Raw genomic sequence first — 25,167 nt, forward strand, 5'->3', positions numbered from 1 at the left:
TCGTGAGAGTTGGGAGGAAGGCATTTCAGATGCTGTGTCATGCTCTCCCTCTCTGTGGTTTGCATCTTAAGAGAAGCATGGCACAAAGCCGGCAGTGACCAAGGGGCACCAGTGTAAAACGGCTTTTCCTGAGGGAAGAGTTCCAATGTGATGGATGTGGGAGATGAATCTGGTCAACATTTGGGCAACAAATGACTCCAACTGTGTTTACTGAGGGAGCAAACACCCACCCGCATGTGACAGGGTCTTCAAGCTGCTGGAAAGGGGAGAAAGACCATCTCAGATCTTTTGTTAGGCTCGTTAGAGAAGAGTAGGAAGGCATGTGGAAGGGAAATAAAACACTTTTAAGAGATAATGGGGAACAAGCTAGTGCTGGCACATCAGCACACAGAGAACTCGCCAGTATCCTTCACTGCCTGTGAAGGAGATGAAAAGACCAGCAAAGAAACAAAGCCACTTCCGTGGCGTGCAACAGGCCAACTTTACCAACAAGATGCTCCATGATCTTAAATATCTCCCTAGCTGCTCTCTACAAACTCTTTAGAATAACTCAGTGACTTCTCTCCTGGTCTTCAAAAAATACTAATTTGGGGCAAGGAAAAAGGAAATATTTTTCAAAAAGTACAAGAAAAAGTCACAGCAATTGAAAGTATTCCTTACTTACCAATTTTGTAACGTCTTTCACATCATCAGTCACACGGTTCCTGCAGATCCCTTGAGTTTTGACGAGAGGATTAAATAGGAGCAGTTGAAGATAAATGCAAGTGATAATCCAAGTCTAAATGAAAAGAGAAAAAATGCTGGTGATCATCAGTGAAAATCCGTAGTCACTAAAACTATTAACAATTAACATCTTCTGCCTTAATGTGGAAAAGGGAATCTACCTTTTTTTTTTTTTTTTTAACGCTACTGGCTTAAATACAATTAGATGCAATTAGATGCTGAGCATTCAAACTATGCTGACCAAATTTTTTAAAAATTTCTTTTAAAATATGGTTTGGATTTTTCATTTCAATGACAGTATTGTTAACTTTTGTCAAAAGCTTTCTACGGGCAATTCCCCAATGGCAATTAGGAATGAACTTGTAGCAACATGTGAAGGATTTATCACTTAAGGTGTTTTCTAAAAACTAGGGAATGCATAAAATTCATACCTGAAGGCACCAAAAGAAACTTTCTCTACTTTAAATGTAGACCGTTTGGCAAGTAGCAGCAAAACCCTGAGCAGTGCTTTAATCCGATAATCTAATAGTACACCCAGTTAAAGTGAGGGGGAGAGACAGAGATTTAGATATAGGACAGAATTTAACCTAACTTGTGAGACATCAAAAGAATCATTGTTTTGAATCACAGCTTTTTAGCCATTTAATAAGGAAAAATATTTTCTAGTCAATGGGAAGATATTCTTGAATCCTAGCATGAACCCACACTCACACGCCCCCCAAGACACCTCTCTTTGAAAATAACTCTTTCAAATATGTAAAATAGTTACCTTTGTGCATGGCTTATTTTTTCTTATTACACTATATTTTATGTTTTTAAAAATCTGGGCATCTATTTTTTTTCTTCAGTATCTTTACAACACATAGCAGAACCTTGAATATAAAAAACTCTTAATAAATATTTGCTGGGTGAATCAGTGACCAAGGTAAAAAAAAAAAGAGTGTAATGCTTCAAATTTGATACCGGTTTATTGAGCCTGTATTATGAGACAGGGACTGAGCCAGTCACTAGAGAAACAAAGGTGATAAGACACCCTTGAAATGCAGATGCAGGTAAGTAAGTGACACCCACACCCCAGTGATAAATGCTTTGGGAACTCAGAGGAGGAAAAACTTAATCAGTTGACCTTAAGGGAGAGAACTCGTGGCAGAAAGACAATGCCAAGAAAAGCCACAGAGAAAATGTGACTCTGGCTGGATTTTAGAGGACAAAAGAAGAGTTTGCAAGAGTTGACAAGGAAGGGACAAGTATTCCAGGAAAAATAAACAGCATGAGCAAACCATGGAGATGTGAAGATATTTTAAAATATGAGAGTTCTTTTAAGAGTTAACATTCATCTATGGCATCTTAAAATTACACAAAGGCCCATCTGCACATGGCTAGAAATCTTTCCTACTTATTATGTAACCAGCCATGTATTATATGGAACTGGATTATTATTTTCAATTAATATCTGGAAGCTAAATAGATATTACACTGGACCAAATTATAATTATCATTTACTAAAATTTCTAAGACTGCAATGCTACCTACATAGATAATAGTGGCTTCGAAACAAAACTAAAACCCTTTTATTGTTTTACCACTGTAATCTATGTCTTTTAGCAGTAATCCTGCTTAATTTTGTTTAAGGCTACTTTGAGCATGGTGGGGTCCCACTCTTCATAGCATCATCTCCCTTGGACCAAAATGAAGACTGAATTGTGTAAATGATTTGTTTGGGGGATTCTTCTTTTTGGACAATCCCAACACATAAAATATCCTCTAATATCCCTTCATGTATGTAAGTATAATTGCTTAAACTCAAGCTTTCTTTCATACTGTCATTGCTAAGACCTAACCCTCCCTTGAAATATATTTCTCCAAGATCCTCTTCCATGATATGATTTTGGAATCCTCCCTAAGGACCTCTGTAAATGGCCAATCTCACTAATAACCATATTCATATTCTAGGCTCTAAGAAATATAAAGGCATGGGGTGGGGGAGGGGGAACTGGAGGAAGGTGGTCAAAAGGTACAAACTTCCAGACATAAGATAAATAAGTATTAGGGACGTAATATACAACATGATCAATATAATTCACACTGCTGTACGTTATGTAAGAAAGTTAACAGAGTATATCCTAAGAGTTCTCATCACAAGGAAAAACATTTCTATTTCTTTTGGATTTATATAGATTTTGTATCTATATGAGATGGCAGATGTTCTTAATATGGTAATCTTAATATGGTAGTCACTGAATGATGTATGCAAGTCAAATAATTATGCTGTACACCTTAAATTTATACAGTGTATATGTCAATTATATCTCAAAAAGACTAGACGAAAGAAAAGAAATATAAGGGCAGAAATTCTGTTGACTTCTCTTTGCCATGTCTTATGCCTGACACTGAAGAAACTACACAAACATTTGTTCACTCATTCATTCATTCAGCAGATATTTATTAAGTACCTAGTGCTACTGTGCCAGGCACTGTTCTAGATGCTGGGGATATATTAGTTAATAAAAAAAAAGCAAAAATTCCTGCCATCATAAACTTAGCTTTTAGTGAGGGAAGGCAGACCATAAACAATAAACATAATAAATAACCAGATTATATAGGTCAAAGGTGTGCTGTGAAAAAAGAAAAATTAGATCACACGAAAGGGGATCAGGACGATAATGCCTACTCTCCTCTACTAGCAGCATGGTCCTAGGTTCAAGGTGCCAGTCACACTCATAAGGCATCAGAGGCTTCACGCAGCACCAAGTGTACTACTGAACTGATATCTGATGGGGCCACATTGGGAAGGCAATGTTTTATCAAAGATGAGATGGAGCTAAGGGAGTTATCCAAGCAGATGTCTATGGGAGAGTATTATAGACAGAGAAGCTAGTGCAAAGGCCCTAAGGTCTATCTTGTGTTGTTGTTGTTTTCAATTGAATCTTTCAAGATATTTTATTATAAAAGTAATATATTATCATTATCAAACATTTGGAGAAGAAAAAGAACTTAGTTGGAATGTCACTACCCTGACAACTTAGAAAGTATATCTTTTTTCCCCATTATTATAAAATAAATGCATACTCATTGATTTAAGGAATCTGCTTTAAGGAACAGCAAGAATAAACCAGGGGGGCAGTGAAGTTGATGATGTCAGAGAGAATGGAGAGGCCAGATCATGTAGGGTCTTGTATACCCATCTGGACTTTTGACTTTTACTGTGAATGAAAAGGGATTCATTGCAGGATTTTGAGCATAGGAGAGATATGACATATTTAAAACTTTTTCTTAAAGACACTGTTTGGAAGTTTCTTACAAAACGGAACATATTCTTACCATATGATCCAGCAATCATGCTCCTTGGTTCTATCCCAAAGAGCTGAAAATGTGTGTCTATACAAAGACCTGCACACTGATTTTTATAGCAGCTTATTCAAAATTGCCAAAATTTGGAAGCAACCAGGATGTCCTTCAGCAGGTGAATAGTTAAATAAACTGTGGTATATCTGGGGAATGGACTTTTACTCAGCACTAAAAAGAAATGAGCTATGAAGCCATAAAAAGACATAGAGGAAAAAAAATGCATATTACTAACTGAAGAAGCCAGTCTGAAAAGGCTATACACTGTTTTTCTTTTGTTTTTTTGTTTTTGCAGTACGCGGGCCTGTCACTGTTGTGGCCTCTCCCGTTGCGGGAGCACAGGCTCCGGACGCGCAGGCTCAGCGGCCATGGCTCACGGGCCCAGCCGCTTCGCGGCATGTGGGATCTTCCCAGACCGGGGCACGAACCCGTGTCCCCTGCATTGGCAGGCTTACTCTCAACCACTGCACCACCAGGGAAGCCCCCATACACTGTTTTGATTCCAACTACTATGACATTCTATAATAGGCAAAACTATGGAAACAGTAAAAAGATCAGTGGTTGCCAGGGGTTGGAGGGGAAGGGATGAATAGAGCACAGAGGATTTTCAGGGCAGTGAAAGTACTCTATATGATACTATAATTCTGAATACACGTAATTATACATTTGTCTAAACTCATAGAATGTTCAACACCAAGAGTAAACCCTAGTGTAGACTATGGGCTCTGGGTGATTAAGATGTGTCAGGGTAGGTTCCTCAGTTGCAACAAATGCACCACTCTGGTGGGGATGTTGATAACGGAGGAGGCCATGCATGTGGGGGGGGGGCAGGGGACACTGGGGAAATCTCTGTACCTTCCTCTCAATTTTGCTATGAACTGCTTTAAAATATAAATTATTTCCAAAAAAAAAGAGATAACTTTAATTGCTGTGACTTTAGGCTAACAATAGGTAGAAACAGAGTGACCAATTTGGGGCTATTGCTATAATCCAAGCAAGAAAGTGTCGTAGCAGTGCATTGCCCAGAGGTGGTTAGATTCTGGATGCCTCCTGAAGATTGAGCCGATAGGATTTCCTGACAGTTGGAGAGTGCTTTGAGAGAGAGTCAAAGACAACTCCAAGGATTCTGGTCTGAGCAACTGGAAGGATGGTGTTGCCATCAAATGATATGGGTAAGGCTGAGGGGTAGAGAAGGTTTGGGGGGCAGATCTGGAGTTAAGTTTTGAGTGTGCTCAGTTTGAGACGTGTTTTGAGACATCCTAGTGATGAAACTAGGTCAGGATATTTCAATCTGGATTGAGGAGGGAAGTTTGGGCTGGATATATAAATATGACAGCTTTTGATATATAAATGGAATTTTAAGCAAAAGAGTAGATGAGACCATCAAGGGAGTGAGTACAAACAGAAAAAAGAACAAAGAACTGGGTCCTATGGTGCTCTAACCTTAAGAGGTCTGGCAAAAGATTTAGAACACACAAAGGAGCCCGAGAGAGGAGCCAGAGGAGGAGGAAGAACACAAGTTAAAAAAAAAAGAAAAAAAGAAAAAGTAAAAGTACCTTAAGGAGAAGGTTAAACTATGAAACTACGTCAAATACTCGCAATAGGTCAAGTAAGATGAGGACTGAGAACTGATCATTGGATTTAGCAGCATAGTCACTGGTGACATTAACAAGAGCATTTTTATTGAAGCAGTTTGGGAAAGGCCAGGCAGGAGTGGATTTAATAGAGCATGAGAGGTGAGTGATTAAAACCAGTGCATAGAGAGAGCTCTTTTAAAGAGGTGTGCTTCAAAGGAGAGCAGATAAATAAATGAACAAAGAAATAAGTAAAAACAAAGTGAGACGGGAGTTGGTGAGGAATTAGGTTAGGGGGAGGGGAGAGTCTTATTTATAAGATGGTAAAAATACCAGGATGTCTGTTTGCCTATGGGGATGATCCAGTAGGAGGTGCAATTGGCACTGTGGGTCAGAACAGAGAGACATCAGATGTCCTTGAGAAGACAGGAAGGGGTGAGATCCTGTCTCAAGCAGAGGGCCTGGCTTTACATAGAGTACATACTGTAGTTCATCAGTACCATCAGGCAGGATGTCTATGCAGATGCTTGTGCTTTCTGAACAATACAGTGAACAACAGCTTCCACTTACTGAACATTTACTATGTACCAAACATTTTGTCTAGCTTACCGCAAACAAAATTTAAGTTTCATATATCCTAACTCTGAAGATGAAGAAACTGAGACAGAGAGAGATTCAGTGACTTCTAAGTGGTGAGATCAGGACGAAAACTCAGGTCTGTCCAATTCGAAATCCTGTCCTCTTCACCACCTCATACTGTCACAGCACTTCAAGAAAGCTGTTATATCACTGGTGAGGACTCTGACGCCATCTCTCCAAGACTTTAATCATTTTTCAAATATCACGCATATGGAGATAAGTTTGTTCCCTATTCCAAGCTAAAGCTGAATATTGTGCATTTTTCAGAACTTTTAACTTTATAATTTTTATATATGTTCTTTGATAGTTTAAAAATATATATCAATACAGACTTCTATAATAATTGCAAAATAATTTCACCAGGGCAGCATTTTTTTTTTGGATCAGTTATACACAAACATCTGTACAGATGATTTTGCTCAATTTATTGGAGTCTATTTGGTTAGGACTAAACTTAAATGTGTTAATACATTCAAATATCCCTGAGAGAATGTAAATTGGTGCAGTCACTATGGAAAACAGTATGGAGGTCCCTCAAAAAACTAAAGATAGAGTTGCCATACAATCCTGCAATCCCACTCTTGGACATATATCAGGAGAAAACCGTAATTCAAAAAGATACACGCACCCCAATGTTCACTGCAGCACTATTTACAATAGCCAAGACATGAAAACAACCTAAATGTCCATCAACAGATGAATGGATAAAGAAGATGTGACACATATATACAATGGAATACTACTCAGCCATAAAATAGAACAATGCCATTTGTAGCAACACAGATAGACGTAGAGATTACCATATTAAGTGAAGTAAGTCAGACAGAGAAAGACAAACACAATACGATATCACTTATATCTGGTATCTAAAATATGACACATGAACTTATCAATGAAACAGAAACAGACTCACAGACATAGAGAACAGACTTGTGGTTGCCAAGGGGGAGGGAGGTGGGGGTGGGATGGAGTGGGAGTTTGGGATTAGCAGATGCAAACTGCTATATATAGAATGGTTAAACAACAAGGTCCTACTGTAGAGCAGAGAATTATATTCAATATCCTGTGATAAACCATAATGGAAAAGAATATGAAAAAGAACGTGTATGTGTGTATGTATATACATATATATATGTATGTATAACTGAATCACTTTGCTGTACACCTGAAATTAACACATTGTAAATCAACTATACTTCAATAAAATAAATTAAAAATAAATTAAAAACCAAATATCCCTGAGAAACTTATATTTCATGAGGCATTTTATTTTAAAGCTATTAAGTAAACTAATATTTTAACTTAGTATATACAGTTGACCCTTGAGCAATGCAGGAGTCATCCATGTGTAATTTATAGTCAGCCTTCCCTATCCCTGGTTCCTCAGCATCTGGGGATTCAACCAACCTGGGACCATGTAGTACTGCAAGTATTTACTATTGAAAAATATCCACATATAAGTGGACCCATGCAGTTTCAAATGCATGTTGTTCAAGGATCAAGTACTTTGCTACTGATGAGTATTCACCTTTCATAAAATTCAATCATTCACTCAGGCATAACTAAACGTTAGGATGGAGGAGCAGTCAAGGCAGAAATGTACTGAGAATTCTGCACAGCAGTAGTAATACCTCCCTATCAGTATCCTTGGGAGAGTGCCGAAATGAGGAGCTTACTTCTTTAAATGGAAAAGTATTTTTTCCATATTATTCTATGCAGAAATTTTTCTAATATATAGTACACACATTTCCCTGATTTCCTAAACAGTGGCTAGAAATATTAAACTTTGCTTCTCTTTGATGATTCATTTTCATCAAATAAAGGGAAGACTAAATGAAATAAGCCAGACACAGAAAGACAAATATCATATGATCTCACTTATATGTGGAATCCAAAAAAAAAGAAAAGTCGAACTCATAGTAACAAAGAGTAGAACAGAAAGGTGGGTGCCAGAGGCTAGGGAGTAGAGGAAAATGGGGAGATATTGATTAAAGGGTACAAACTTTCAGTTATAAGATGAGTAAGTTCTGAAGACCTAATGTACAGCATTTTGACTACAGCTAATAATACTATATTGTTTACTTGAAATCTCCTAAGAGAGTAGATCTCAAGTGTTTTCACCACACACAGAATAAAGGGTAACGGGATAGTTTGACTGTGGTCATCATTTCACAATGTATCCATATATCAAAACATCCCATTGTGCACCTTAAATATATACAATTTTATTTGTCAGTCACACCTCAATAAAGCTGGGGGGGAAAAGCATTTTGGTTATGTAGTTGTGACTGCCCACCTCCAAGGAGCTCCAAATTACTGTACTTGTTTGAATGACTGTTTTTACAATTTTATTTTCATTTTTGTTGGTTTGTTTCTTAGTTTACCTATTTCTCCCATACTGTCAGGTCATTATTTGCAACATATTTTTACTGTTAACATGCCCATCTCTAGCCTCCTGTAGTCCCGGAGGCAAACACAACACATGGCCCATGGGTGGTGCTTATAGTAGGCAGAATAATAGCAAAAAGACGGCCACATCTTAATTTTCTTGGAATTTGTGACTATATTGACTTATATGGCAAAATGGACTTTGCAGAAGTGATGAAGCGAAGGACCTTGACATGGAGAGATTACCCTGGATTCTCTGAGTCCCATCTAATCACACAGGTCCTTACAAACTGAGAACGTTTCCAGCTCTGGTCAGAGAGATGCAGTGATGGGAGAAGGGTCAGAAAGATGTGACACGATAAGGACCTGACTTGCCATTGCTGGCACTGAAGATGGAGGAAAGGGCCCAGGAGTCAAGAAATGCAAGTGCCTTCTAGAAGCTGAAATAAGCAAGGAAACAATCTCCCTTAGAGCCTTCAGGAAGGCACAGTGTCATCGACACCTTGCTTTTAGCCCAGTAAGCCCCATTTTGGACTTCTGAATCTCCAAAACTATAATATCATAAATCTGTATTGTTTTAGGTCACTAAATTGGTGGTGATTTATTCCAACAGCAATAGAAAAATAAATCAGAGCTCAATAAACTTACTCTCTGGGTGAATTACTGAATGAATGGAGCAGTGTGCGATGTTCAAGCTCTTCCTGGTAAGGAAAACACACTGCCCCGCCAGTATTCTGGGCCCCCAACGCCTACTTTAAGCAAAGTAGCTCAGTTTTTTTCTGTTCTATTTTTTCATGCTTTTGGGTAAAATTTTGTTCAAACAAAGATTTCCAAGGGCAAAAAAGAAAAGAAGTTCACGCTTATGAAAACCGGTAGTGTGATGGCAGGGTATAGAAGATGGATCCAGAAAACCTCTGAGCCCCACCATGTGACCTCAAACAAGCCAGTGAATCCTTCTGAGTATCTGTTTATTAGTCTCTAAAATGAGAATCGTTTTTGCCTTACCCGTTCATGGAGTGGTGGTGAGAATCTTTTCAAACCACAGGTGTTGTGCAATTATTTGCTGTGTGGATTATAGGTTTTGGATTGTCTAGGAAATCAGGAAAACAAGTGCTTAAAAACCATACAAACAAGAGTCCGGGAAAGGACTTTATAGAATCAATCTTGCATGAACAAAGAGTCTGACCTTTAGTACACGGGTATGTTGATGCTGATTTGGGGGTCAGATGCATTTTTCAATTTATTTCTTAGTTCTCAACTGTGTTGAGAGTAGCTTCGGTTAATGGACAATTGACTTCCAATGGAGTTTTCTCTCTCTTCCTCTTTCTCTAACTTCTGGAGACTCCAACAAGGGTATTCGGGTGCCTGAACGTGTGGGCAGGTGCGCACACACACACCCTATTAGACAGAAAGCTGAAGCAAAATATCCCTGCGTTTGTGACTTCTGCTCTAAAATGGATTGTTTCCATTTGGGTAATCATCTCTTGCTGTTTTTACTGTAACACTCTCTGCTTCTGCATATGACATTTTTCTTTGGCTACTTTGTTTTTAGCATCGTACAACTCTTCTCTCTAGGTCATGCTTGTTGTGTGATAACCTCTCATTTCACGATAACCTCTCACTGCACAGTCACATTAAACTAATCTTATTGTCGGCAGTTCTAGATTTTTTAAAATTTAGAGGCATGCATCAAAAGTGTCCCCTACGTACTCTGCACAAGACACAAAATTCCAATAACCCTTTCTTTGCTAAAAGTCGCCTTCAATTTATTTACATGATGAAAAAACTAATGAGAAATCCTTATGCACTGTTAGAACTAAAATATGCAGTAGAAACAGTCGTGGTGGAGGGAAGTAATAGTGACTAAAATACACACTCAATTGTGAATGACAGATATAGCAAGCAGGTCTCTTTCTGGGAGCAGGTTTTAACAGTGGCAGATGGTACTGAAAAGGAACTTTAAAAGGGAAAATTTACAGGAAGACAATGTTGGAGACTCTGAAGGCAAAGGTCTTACTTAAATCTCATTTTTGTTGAGAACCAATCTCAAAAGACCCCAGTGGAATATTCACCCATTCATCAATTCTTCCTGAGCATAACAGCCTTCCGTACAATAAAATGCCACATTCCAGAGAAAGGAACTGCAAAGCCCCCCTAAAGCAAACTATTTACTTGATCTGAACATGTGTTATTACACAGAAGTCAGGTTGCAGACTCCTTTCCTTCAGTAGAAACTAACATGCATGCAGCCCAAGAACATCAGGGCAACATATGCTGTTCAGGAAACCAGAAGATTCCAATCTTCTAACTTGGGGGAAAAAAACAAACTTTTCTATGACCATGAGAAGTGGTTTTAAAATATTCATTGCCAGGATCCACGTTACAGACTTTTCAAAGTCGAAAAGGTAAGTGGGGCATCTGTGTAGCTCGTTTTCTTTATGCAGAGAACTACAAAATAGTATTAGGACTGCCCCGAACAAAACAGCAGCTGCTGCCAGAAACAACATTCATCTCTTCTTTAATCTCGCCTGCCAGCTAGCCAGGCAGGCAGTTCCCTTGCAGCCCAAATGTGCTTTGGAAGAGAGCCAATTGGCTCAGCTACCCAGAGCCAGGAAAGCAAGTTACCAAGATACAGGTATAGGAATTAGTCCTGAGTTCAGATTTTCTGCGGTCATAGGAACAATACCCTCCCCAAATAATCTTAACCTAAAGCAACAACAGACTGTCGGTCAGTGAATAACGGTTTAATTCTACATGACTTCTTCCTTAAGATTTTTTATTGCTCAACAAGATTTTACCATTTAACACTATGAAGGAAACACCTAAGCAACCTACACTGACTCAAATTCTTCTCTACTGATTGTCCAGTAATCTCGAAGGGTCAAAGGAAACCGCAGATTGGTCATTTTAGTGCTATGAGGAAAGGAGACATTAACAGGCCAGTTAAGTGAAACTCAAACAAGCTGAAGTCCAAGTTGGTCCACTAAAATCCTGTAAAGTTACTCACTCTTCTGCCTCTCTCAATGCAGATCTTTTTGTGAAGTAGAATATTTGGTAATATGGGTAAGTATGCTCTTATAACAAAATCTGAACATCCTAGAAGTGAATTGCTTAATAGAAAAAGGCAGACAATGGCTTTAAGGTAAAAGGAGAACTTAAGGATTTCAAGGTATTCAATCTATAGGAAGAAATGGGGAGACAGAGAGAATCACCCTGTGACAGTTCATCCTTACTCTATATTTAAATGCTACTTAAAGGGAGAAATGACTCACATATATTGACTCCTACTAAGGGCCACACATAGCAGTTTGCAGACATTATTTCGTATGATCTTCCCATCAACAAGGTAGGTTATTTTTATCCCATTTTGTAGGCGAGTAACACATGATTCAATGAGACTAAGTAACTTGTTTATGGCTACTCTGCTAGTAAATCCCTGGACCAAGTTTATTCTTTTAATTTTATTTTATTGAAGTATAGTTGATTTACAGTGTTTTAGGTGTGCAGCAAAGTAATTCAGTTGAATATATATATTCTTTTCCATTCTTAAGTTCTTACAAGATATTCAATATAGTTCCCTGTGCTATACAGTAGGTCCTTGTAGTTTATCTATTTTATATATAGTAATGTGCATCTGTTAATCCCAAATTCCTAATTTATCCCTTCCTCCCTTTCCCCTTTGGTAACCATAAGTTTGTTTTCTATGTCTGTGAGTCTATTTCTGTTTTGTAAATAAGTTCCCTTGTCACTTTTTTTTTTTTAAAGATTCCACATATCAGTGATCTCATATGATATTTGTCTTTCTCTGTCTGACTTACTTCACTTAGTATGATAATCTTTAGGTCCATCCATGTTGCTGCAAATGGCATTATTTCTTTTTTTTTATGGCTGAGTGACATTGCATTGTGTATATGTATCACATCTTCTTTATCCATTCATCTGTTGATGGACATTTAGGTTGTTTCCTTGTCTGGGCTCTTGTAAATAGTGCTATAATGAACATTGGGGTGCATGTATCTTTTTGAATTACAGTTTTTTCTGGATATATGCCGAGGAGTGGGATTGCAGGATCACATGGCAACTCTATCTTCGGTTTTTTAAGGAACCTACTACATACTGTTCTCCATAGTGGCTGTACCAATTTACGTTCCCACCAAAAGTGTAGGAGGGTTCCCTTTTCTCCACACCCTCTCCAGCATTTATTATTTGTTGACTTTTTGATGATGGCCATTCTGACTGGTGTGAGGTGATACCTCATTGTAGTTTTGATTTGCATTTCTCTAATGATTAGCGATGTGGAGCATCTCTTCATGTGCCCATTGGCCATCTGTATGCCTGGACCAAGTTTAAATCAAGACTAGAAAGAAAAACACTGGGCCAATCAGATAATAAAACTGACTTCATTTATATCTAATGAACAGTTAAGTTTCATTTACAATGCCTATGCTGTGGACAGCATATAGGTCTCTTTAACTGCATCAGTTTCTAATTGAAACAACCATGTCAAATTATGACTAGGCTGGATAAACAAGTAGTGCATGTAAATCAGGTTATACTTGCGGTAGCTTAAAAAAAATTGCATAGCTAGAGGGAGAGGAGAGCTCAAAAAAAGTGATAAGTTGTTCTTTCTGGTAAAAACAAAATTGAGTGCTTTCAGACTTCTAAGAAGAGCTATTTATGCTATTTATTCATTCAACAGACACATATGGAGTACCTGATAATTACAGAAGGTAAAGATACAGAAGATATGGTCACGGCCTCAGGAAGCCCAAGCTCTTGGCGAACACAGCAGGTAGAGTATCTAAGAAGGGAAAGGCCCAGGGGGACAGCTAAACCTGACTTTGGGGTGGGGGAGGGAGACTGAGGGAGGGGCTCAGAGATAGCTTCTGGGAGGAGACATCTTTTCCAAAGGTGAGTGGAAGGTAGCCAGGTCAACGGGAGCTGGGGCAAAGACCCCTGACAGAGAAAGTAAAGAAGCAGGTGCCCACAGAAGTGAGGGAAGGAGACAAAAATGAAAAATTAGTTTCAAGGAATAAGCAACAATAGATGAGGCTAAAAAGATATGCAGAGGTCCTCCCAATTTTGCTAATTGATTTGGATTTTATCTTAAAGGCACTGGGGAGCTCCTGGCAGACTTTAAGTAGAGGAGTATCAAGATCTGATTTATTTTTGAAAAGTTTATCAGTCATCAGAATGAAGGATACATGGGGTGGAGGGGGGCAGCCAAAAAGCCTGGGAGCAGGAGGTCACTTAGGAGGTCAGTGAAGTTATCCAGAGGCCACATGAGGAGGGCCTTAACTAGCAAATGGCAGTGGGAATGGAGAGAGACAAGTTTAAGAGGATGTAGAAGTAAAAAGGAAGAACTTGGGCGACTGACAGAAAGCGTGCAGGGTATCGGCGGGGGGGAATCACCAATGACTTCCGTGCTCCAGTTTGGGTGACTGAGGCAGAAGTGGTGCTATTCCCTAAGCCAGGATATGCAGCAGAAGTGGCAGCTGGGGATTGGAAGTTATCACCCAAAACCCTGGAGAATACCATTATATAAGAAGAAGAAAGAATTATCTGCATAGGAGACAAGAGAATGAGAAGCCAAATATATGAGAGGCAAATCAGTTGATTTGGGGGTACTGTGGCCAATAGGAAAATAAAGTACCAAAGGGAGAGTATAATCAATAAAATAAGCACTAAAAAGATGTCAACCTGTTGGTTGTTGAAGAGGACGTAATGGAGCTGACCTTGATGAGGACAGTTTCCATGGAGTGAGACCATGGAGGATGAACCTTAGGGGTCAGTGAGAGTGAAGGAATTTCAAGGGCATACTACAACAGAGTGGTAATGTCTGGAAGGGCTAGAAAGTTCAGTTCAGTCTTGGTAGATAAGAAGAGACATCTCTGAAAGAATGGGGCTAAAATGATAAACCAAGCCTTCTTCCTCCTTAAATAGCCTGTGCATGGGGGAACTCACCTGTGGTTAAGGAGAACCAGGTTAGCTCAGAGACTTTGCCCCTGTGTGAAAATACCTACAAAGGACTTCTACCTCAGGCTAGAATCTAGGGTCTAGGTATACAAGTTTTATTATTTTTAATAGAGACTTACGTGAGAGAATAAGTATTTGTGCCAGCAGTATAGATTTCATCAGAAACAATGGTAATAGATAGGTCATTAGCTAGTCATAAATATAGGTCTTCAGCAGTTTTATAAATGCAGAGGGAAAGGACGTATTTTACAGAGATGATAGTTGATGACTAATTCTAATCAATATTATGAGGAAGACGACATGTAACAAACCAAACTGGTCTAGAAAACTGGTGGGTGCAAGTTCACCATTGAACCTAGATTTACATATCTGTTGCTAATTCTTTTTGCTATAAGTGTTCATTTTCAAAAACAATAAGAGCTACAGGCCCTCAACATTGGCAAGTACAGGAATATCACAAGAAGAAAAAAATGACAGTTCTGAAATCCACATACCCAAATTCAGCACTTCGTGGGCACTGATTCTTTGGGGATGGCATTGTTCACTATTATGTCAATTAGTTGCTCTTAAAATTGAACCGCGATGACATGCAATCCAAGGGTTGTAGCTTTCCAAAAACAGCTACAAAAACCTAAATCACAATTTGTATTCTTCCAACTATGTGACTCATTTCTGAAATTGTGATCCCCTGTAAATCAAAAGTTCTTCAAAATCTGTACAATCTTTTGAACTCCAAACAACTGAGAGATGGAAAATGAGTGTGGGCTCCACTTGCTATCTGATTCCATGCACTGAATTTGGAGTGAATGCCTAAACTTCCTAGAACTTCTTGTGTTTTTTTCCCCTATGGCTGTAATTAAATGGGCTCAGATGTTTTGTCAGATCAGCTACTGGGAGTCTGACAAGTTTGGTCTCACAGGCCCTTTTAATTTTTAAGGAGACTCAATCTGAGGAAGCAGCTCAGGAAATCTCCAACAAAAGTTTTTGTTTGTTTCCCACCTGGGTTTTTGGACTACAAATAAACTAAATCTTTATACTCTGCTGGAACTGTTCCAAGTAGCATCAAAACGAGGGGGTCAAAGGCCTGAGCTCAAAGAACACTCACAATCTTGATCATTTTCTCCATCACATCAGATGACAAGCCAGATTTGCAAAGGTCACTGTATGAGTTTCCCTGATTATGCGATGTGTGCTGGACATGCCAAGTACCTCTGGTTGAACTGAAAAAACTGCTGAAATGTACCCCTTCATGGAAGGTGCTCCAACTGAAACAAGGGGAGTTGCTGTCTTATGTTTAGATCAAAGTGTAATCATCTGGGGGTATTTATTTAGAATGCAGATCCCTGGGCATCATGTGGAATCCAAAATTCTGAGGGTCCATCTCAGGAATGTGTTTCTTTTTTTTTTTTTTTTTTGCGGTACGCAGGCCTCTCACTGTTGTGGCCTCTTCCATTGGGGAGCGCAGGCTCCGGACGTGCAGGCTCAGCGGCCATGGCTCATGGGCCCAGCTGCTCCGCAGCATGTGGGATCTTCCCGGACCGGGGCACGAACCCGTGTCCCCTGCATCGGCAGGCGGACTCTCAACCACTGCACCACCAGGGAAGCCCAGGAATGTGTACTTTTAACAAGATTCTTAGGTACTCTCTGAAGTCTTAGACATACTATTTTAGGCTGTACTAGCTCATGGGTGCTATCATTAGAGAAAATAAAAATGTCTGAAAAGGTAAATGAGGTTGCATTTTGTTCAAGGGCTACATATTAGATACTCCTGATTTAGAGGAACTTGGAAAAAGAAAAGTTAAGTAGTGAGTGTAGAGGATACTGTGAGTTGACTGAATTCCCATTCCTGCTCTGAGCATATTCTTCTATACTGTAGTGGCTGCAAAATTAAAATCTCCATATCTTGGACTCCATTGCAATTAGCTAAAGTTGCAGGTACTTAGGTTTCAGCAGTTAGGCAAAACTCTGCAAGATTCGATATGGAAAGAAAGTCCTGGAGAAGAGAAGCTGGATGGATGCCGGGCAGGCATTTTGCTGGGTGGTAGTGAGGCAGCGAGACACTGCCGTCAGCAGAAGTCCTGGTTGTACAGCACTTGCTGTTATGTAGCTGCTTTACAGATGGCCTTGGACTTAACCGTGTTCTGGGTGATGGGAGTGTTCTGAAATCTCAACCTGTTCTTCTAGCCCTTCCAGTGGTTTTATAACCCATCAAATAAACTTCAATATATCCCTTTATGTTTAAACTAGCTAGAGTAGATTATATTGTCTGCAACTAAACCCTAAGCACTAGGAAAGAAAAATCCAAGTTACTGAGCATTTATTTCTCATAAAGGTCAGTCTAAACTTTCCTTAGGAATTTTCCATTAGTATTTCAAAATTCAAATTGGAAAATAACAATCATTTAAATTTTATCTTTAAAAGGCAGTTAAAAATTATTTATTTATGGCTGCATTGGGTCTTCGTTGCTGCGCATGGGCTTTCTCTAGTTGAGGCGAGCAGGGGCTACTCTTCATTGTGGTACGTGGGCTTCTCATTGGGGTGGCTTCTCTTGTTGCGGAGCATGGGCTCTAGGTGCGTGGGCTTCAGTAGTTGTGGCTCGTGGGCTCTAGAGGGCAGGCTCAGTAGTTGTGGCGCACGGGCTTAGTTGCTCTGCAGTCTGTGGGATCTCCCTGGACCAGGGCTCAAACCCATGTCCCCTGCATTAGCTGGTGGATTCTTAACCACTGCGCCACTGGGGAAGTCCTAAAAAGGCAGTTTTTGATTGGCAATCCATGAGAATGTTAATGCAATTCTACCACCTGAAGCCCAGCAATAATGTACCTTTGACATGTCCAAAACATGTTCCTCTGGTAATTCTACCACCTGAAGCCCAGCAAAGCATCTGCCTTTGAAATGCTCAGGACATGTTCCTCTGATAACAATACACTTCAGCTGCAGGTTCATTGCTTATGAAAGAGATGAGATGATGTTTAGAAAAGAAGAACATCAGCAAAGTAAGATGTAGATTCAAATCCTGATTCTGTCACTTACATGCTGCAACCTTCAACAAATTATGGAACCTCTCTGAGCCTCGGTTTTCTCATGGTGACAACATTTCTTTGGATTTTTGAAAAGATTAATAAATAAGACAATGTTATAGTAGACCATGACATGACTGTTAATGCTATACTGGTATGCCTTGGAGATATTGAGGGTTCAGTTCTAGACCACCGCAATAAAGAGAATATTGCAATAAAGCAAGCAAGTCACACTAATTTTTTGGTTTCCCATTGCGTATCAAAGTTGTATTTACACTATGCCATCATCTATTAAGTGTGCAATAGCATTACAACTCAAACAATGTACAGATCTTAATTAGAAAATACTTTACTGTTAAAAAATGCTGACCATCATCTGAGCTTCAGCAAGTCACAGTAGTCACATCAAACATCACTGATCACAAATGACCATATTATAATAATGAAAAAGTTTGAAATACTGTGAAAATTTGTGATACAGAGACACAAAGCGAGCAAATGCTGTTGGAAAAGTGGCGCTGATAGACTTGGTCCAGGCAGGGTTGCCACAAACCTTCAATTTGTTTTAAAAAAAAAAAAAAAAAAAAAACCCCGTAATATCTGGGAAGCGCAATAAAGTGAAGCGCGATAAAATAAGGTAGGCCTGTAGTTACTATTTTATCACTACTACTAATTTTTTAAATGTTGACTTTTAAATTAAAAGCTATGCTAACAGTGGATGTCACAATCCCATTTATGTTCTGCTTCCCCCATAGATTAAAGATCAGCACAGCAAGGTGATAAAAAGAGGTTGTGAAACTGACCCTTGGGCTTGGATTTGGGATCAGCTCTCCCAAAGCGGGCAGGCTCATCTCTACCTGGAGCAAAAGTGAGACTGAATTGTTTGGGCAATGGGTGAATGTTAACCTGAATAGTAGAGTTTCAAAAGTCAACTTTAGCTTCAGTAATAATCCAAGATGGCTTAAGAAAACAAAGTGTGTTTACTCAAGCACAGAGAACGGTATAGAGTGGGGGGCTGGGAGGCAGTGATTCTAGAATCAGGCTGCCCTAGCTTTAATCTCTACTCTGCCACTGACTAACCCTGTGGCCTTTGGAAAGTTATTCATCTTTCTGTGCTTCAGCTTCCTCACCTGTATTATGGGCCTAATAATAGAACTTACTTCACAAACTTCGCACAAAGTTATATAGACACTTGGTATATAGCATCTGACAGCCAGTTCACCCTCATAAATGTCCATGATGGTTATTATCACTGCTGTCTTTTCAACCACACCTAGAACAAGCATCCCCAGTAATGTCATTTCGAAAATTGAAGCCTGGTGGTTCAAGCCACAACTCTGAGCACCATCCTTGATCCTTCCCATTTCCCTAGTTCCATATCCACTCTGTCAAGTGCTATTAATTCTACCAGCAAACATTCACTTCCCTCCGTCTCATCTTGTACCACTACAGCTTGTGCCGAGCTTCCCTACTCCTGCCTGGAAGACTGCAAGGACCCCCTAAATAGCTTTCTTTGCTTCCATGCTTGCTACTCACCAGACTGTGGTCTTCAGGGAATGCAAAACATCACCACCTGCTTACAGACTCTGAATGCTTTTCCATTACATTTACGATAAAATACAAACTCCTGCTCAAGGTATACAAGGCCCTATTTAACGTAGACTTGCCCACCTCCATGCTCATTCTCACCATGCCCTCTTCCCACACCATACTCCAGCTACACTGGCCTCCTTTCTGTTCCTGAAACACCGGGAATGTATTCCTGCCTTAAGCCCTTTGCACTTAGTTACAAGCTTTCTCCCTCCTGGGCTCTGAAAGAGGCAAGTCGTTCTGATCCTTCAGGCTTCAGTTCAGCTATCGCCTTCTAGGAAAAGCCTTCTCAGGTGACCTGCCTTAAGCAGCTCCAGCACTCTCAGATCAGTTTTATTTCCACCGAAGCACTTTTCATCAGAAATAAGAAACTGATGATAACCCAATTCGTTTACTCTCATCACCTGTTCTTTCTGACAAGCGTGCAAATGGGGTGAGGACGAGAATTACACTATTCTTGTTCATCATTCTTATCTCTAGCACCTTGAATTGCTCAAATACTCCTACCATCAAATTCTCTTTCATATAGTACAGACCATTGTGGTAGCACTCTCTAAACTGTCTGAATAGAGAATAAATTCAGGTATGTGAAATGGGGCACAAATGAAGTCAGGACAGTGTGTGATTCACTCCTTAGCAGATGGTGGCCCTATCACACAACGGAATTGCAACATTATCCACCAGTTGTGCTTGTTACCTGTCTCCTGCTCAAGTTTGAGTCCCATAAGGCAAGTACTTTCTGTCCCTCACTGTTTCGTCCAAAGTGGGTAGAGCAGTGCTGAGTACCGACAAGCCTTTCATAAATATTTGTTGAATGAATGAATGAAGGATAAACAGAAGAGTTTTGCTCATCCATTAGGCATAAACGATTATCCTCCTTCCTACTCTTGGGTCCAACAACTACTAAACCTTAATGATAACAAGGGTGAGTAATGTTGCAACATTCTCTTAATTATCCAAAATGTGACATTAGATAAATGCTTCTCAGTTTGAACTTTTAAACTTTTTCTTTGCACCTTTAAATACTTCTCTAGCCCCATGAAAATGGAAAATTAGGATATAAAACCAGGGATAGACTGTAAGCCCCAAGAAGAGCAGGAATAATGTGTTTTGCTCACTGCTGTGCTTTAGCCTCTAGCACAGTGCTCTGATTGTAGTAAATGCTAAATAAACTATATATTTTTAAATAAATTATTTTTAATGAACAACCAGTGGAAAATGCCTTCACTGGCAGATGTGGCCAAAATGTGATAATGACCCAAAGTGCAGACCCACCTGTAAAATCCCCAGATTCCCTTTCTAAAGGAACTAGATGAGTATCACGTGTAGTTACTTTCCTTTACTGACTCAACGGGGGCAAAACAAAACAAAACAGAAAAACAATAAAAACCCCACAGACCTGGAATGCAGACACTTTCCTACAGTAAGTTCAGTGGAAGTCTCTGAGAGGTCTACAATTCTGCACTTTATTTAGAATTCAATATAAGATGCATCTATAAATTTCTTCCTCTCTCCCAATGAGCTGCAATCCATCAAAATTTCTAAAGCAGCCATGTATAAAAAATTATTCATGGTGATTCTGCACTGGGAAACACATGCAAGGAATATGATTTCACTTGGGAGCAGGCGTGTTCAGAAGTGATGACATAGGTTAAGCTTTTAAATGCTAATCTTATCTCTTCTCAAAGCACTGGATGACTTATCTGTCATCCCTACCAGAGAAGGCAAAAGAAAAAAAAAAAGCTCACACTAAATTATTTTTTTTTTACGTCATCCAGACCCATTCCTAGTTTGACTAAAGAATAAAATCAACTACCTTTTCTTCAGAGTAACACAGGCATAATATCACTGTTCCCCTCTGACAAGACTTGTTTGCAAGAAACAGAAAGTTGCATGCCAGACTACTCAGGAGTGGACTCAAATGACACTCCCCCTCATCACCCCCCTCCAAAATAGGCTTTATTATTGCATTTTCATGCTAATAAGCATGATTAAGTGGCAACTCTTTTATTCCGATTTTTCACCATGACATCATGGAGTTGTGCTGAGCAATCTCCATAATGTCACTATGTAGGAAGAGACTCCACATTCAGCAGAGAAAGGAAGATGTAGGACAGAAATCAAAAAGAAGACTTCTTACAATGTATCAGGATGTGAGTAGTGGCATCACACAGTTTATTAGTAGTATTTTTTAAAAGGTTCTGAGTTAACAATCTTCAAAGTAAATGTCAACTATTTTGTGTTATGAAATTCTTCCTCCAAGACAACCTGGGAAGATTATCACTTAAGCTTTCTTGTTTAATAAAACAAAAGAAGAATATGGAAAATGTACTTTAAACCCTGCTCAAGTCCTAACTCTAAATGCTGCTAGGGGAAAATAAAAAGGAACTTTCTCCTTGGGTCAGGAAAGAAGATGAGTGAGTATCCATTGCAAGATTATCCTTTGGGCTTTATTCAAAGCAGCTGCTTTGCTGCGGAATCAAAAGTGGCTGGAGGAATATATGTAAACAGGAAGACTGCTTGGAAAGCAAAGAGATTCTCTCAACATATAGGAGAGAATGGGAATCTCAGGAAATGAAGACAGGGCCGTGTATCCAGCTAAATGAAATTTAAAAGATATGCTTCAGCTGCTGTATGATTCAAGTGCCAAAGCTGCACAAGCCATTTTGCACATCCACTTCATTGTTTAATTTTTGTGTGTCATCTCCTCTTCTCATTTATGGTCCTTTTTGGAAATTCTGTTTGTAAATTGAGACAGGAGGTAGATTCTGCTCCTTGTTATGTGATTATTATCCAAAACTAGAAAAAGTTTTATGGCTTTCAGAAACGATAACCTTTCAGTTTACATACAAAACCAAGCAGCTTACCTGATTTAAAAAAACAGAAAAAGAGAAAAGGTAAAACAGGCCATGCGGTAAGGTTGCATAACTTTAACAACTTCAGAACTTTTGAAAACTTGGCGTCAAAACATTGGGTTGGCCAAAAAGTTCATTTGGGTTTTTCCGTAAGATGTTATGAAAAAACCCAAACGAACTTTTTGGCCAACCCAATAGTTTTGTGAATTTTTTAAAGTACACAAATCTAAAAACGCTTAACTTTAGAGCACTGAATTGTAAAGCAGTTGTATCATTGCCTTGGGTCACTAAGATGGTGGCTTCTAATCACAGATGAAATTTGAAAACATCACTTATTAAATCCTTCTCCAACTTTCTTCCCCCACACTTAAATATGTCTTTGATCTTGAGTAATGAAACATCGTTTTTGCTAAATTCCTTAACTACATCAGTCTTAAATCCACAAATATCATTTAAAATGAACCATCTAAAATTCTCATATTGTCTATTGCCTCATATTTATTTCATCAATTTCTTGCTAGAGATTATACACATCAGAATCTAAAACTACACAACATCCTTTCCTTGTCTATTGCACTGGCTAACCATTAACCAACACAAACTGTGGAAAGAAAATATGAAAGGAAGCTTTTTGAATGGGGGTGAGCTGGGAAGAAGAATTCATTTACTCTATTTATAACAGTCTTATTCATTATTATGTATCAAGAAAAACATCTTACCTAGGCAAAAAGAGAAGATGTCAGCAATACTAATACTAAGCAAACAGACTGGGTTTAAGACTAACTAGTTGTAAGATGCTGAGCGACTTGCACAACCTTCCTAAGCCCACATTCCTCTTCTGTAAATGGAAGGATATAACCACCCTCATAGGCGGAGAGAATCAGTGGAGATGAAAGTATGTAACACACTTAGCTCAGGACCTGGCACATGGAATAAGCATCACAATCAGCATTTTCTTCATCATCAGCAGCTGATTATGTACTAAAGTCCTTTCTGGCTCTTATACCCTCTATAACTTTGAATTAGCAAGCACCATCTGGCACCTGCTATTCAACCTATTGTGTTATTTCCTTAAAAATGGCCAGCAACTTGCCCCCCACCTTCCTCTTTTATTAATCCATGGTCTCTACCCTCTTCTACAACCCCAAGTGGCCCACTTCTCTCTCCAAACAGAATTATGTTTGAACAACATATGTTTGTGCCAGGTGGTACTGAGTACAGTTATATGCGTTTCCTATGTATGACATCAATGCGTGATAGTAATGTTCCTCCTACCTTCCAAATAACCCTCCTTGGCACCAACCCATGTGTCAATTGAAGTCAGCAGGCATAAAACCGATAAGTACTCAGATCCATGCTTAGAATGCTATAGTTAAAGATTCAGTCAAAGATATATCTCACGTGATCCATTAACTCATAGTTTGGTTCCAAAAACCTTTACTAAGATTTTGGTGTTGTACCACTAGCTGGGGATACCAGCATGAGGCAATTTAGCCAGGTAGACAGGTAAGTAAGAATATAATTTCATTATATTGTTTTCAATATATGATTTTTTTTTTTTTTTTTGTGGTACGTGGGCCTCTCACTGTTGTGGCTTCTCCTGTTGTGGAGCACAGGCTCCAGACGCACAGGCTCAGCGGCCATGGCTCATGGGCCCAGCCACTCCGTGGCATGTGGGATCTTCCCGGACCGGGGCACGAACCCGCATCCCCTGCATCGGCAGGCGGACTCTCAACCACTGCGCCACCAGGGAAGCCCTATATGATTTTTTTTTTTAATGCTATAGAAGCACGGGGTAAGATCACTAAACACAAGGAAAGTGGGGGCAGGGAGGAAGGGCAAACAGCCTTCAGGGAGGACTTCCAAGAGGAGGAACCATCTCAGCTAGACCAACTGGAGGATGAAGAGGGGCTACCAGGGCTTTCAAGACCAAATGCAGTTGTGGAATATGTCACTATTTCACTGTACTTCGTTAAGTGAAGCCAGCATGAAATTTACCACTCAGGGAGCAGTAGAGATAAGCAACAGCCAATCACAGAGAATCTTGTACAGTGTGTTGAGGGTTTGGACTTTATCCTGCAGGTAATGTAAAGCCAATGGAGGATTTTAACCAGGGTAGTCACATGGTCAGCATTCCATTAATAATCTAGATTGTGTGCATTAGAGAGAATCTTTAAAATTACAGAATTCACTCTTCATTTTGTTGGATAACAAAATGGATACCCTCGGAGGGATGAACCCCATATCAACACCACATAGTTGAATTCAGGATGTGGATCTCCTATACAGTCAGCAAGTGCTTGTTCTGACTTTCCTGCCTTGCCCCACCAAGTGCCAGGAAACACATTTCAAGGAAATATGCAAAGCTAAGTCCCTTATAATCCAGCCCTCCTCTTAAGTGACTTATAAAAACCAATGATTCTGTCCCATTCTCCTTTGGGCCTTAAAAGAATGGATGTAGACTTTTTCCTTTTTCAACGTTTAAAAGATTTTTGCTTTTTGGTTTCACTTGAGTCTTGGCTCAAATTGTTGTGTTAGATCCTACTCTAAACTGAACCCAAAGTTACGTCACACTTGTCTGGGTTGATAACTTAATTTTTGAGGTAGTGATAGTCAAAGATTCAGTCAAGAAACCTCTAGAAAGAGCGTTCAGATTATACAATGTCAGAAAACAGGAGCTGTTTTCTGTCTTTCACAAGTGCTTTGAACAAGTCCATCAAAAGGAACTTAACAGTTTAATGTTCTGTACAAGAATGGAATGCTTGTTTACCTGAAGTAATGGACAGATAAAAGTAACGTGCGTCTGTCTTGATTGATACAAAACTTACTTGAAGATTAACCTGGCCAATCAAGCCCTTAAGCTCTAAATACCATCACCCACAAGGAAAACCTGGATTCATAATGCAAACATTCCCAAACTGTTGATCCTACACCCTTAACTAAATTCAACACATGCAAAGAAAAAAAAAACAAGAGCAAAAAAAAAAAAACCACAACCTACTTTGAATGCAAAAATGAATTTTTCTTGAAAGCAGCTAGCATTTACCTAGGTTTTCTGGG

The 25,167-nt window shown here is 39.3% G+C and overlaps 1 protein-coding gene across 3 annotated transcripts in view; it reads right to left on the reverse strand.

Annotated features, from left to right (window-relative positions):
* Positions 1–25,167, reverse strand: part of KITLG (KIT ligand) — an 88,424-nt gene that overhangs the window by 49,551 nt on the left and 13,706 nt on the right. For all 3 annotated transcript variants that reach the window (XM_049694277.1, XM_004285106.4, XM_004285107.3), the window contains exon 2: positions 665–778. In XM_049694277.1, coding sequence (XP_049550234.1) covers positions 665–778 — 114 coding nt within the window. The remainder of the gene's footprint in view (positions 1–664; positions 779–25,167) is intronic.

This window comes from Orcinus orca, chromosome 11, assembly GCF_937001465.1.
Source record: "Orcinus orca chromosome 11, mOrcOrc1.1, whole genome shotgun sequence".
Taxonomy (NCBI): Eukaryota; Metazoa; Chordata; class Mammalia; order Artiodactyla; family Delphinidae; genus Orcinus; species Orcinus orca.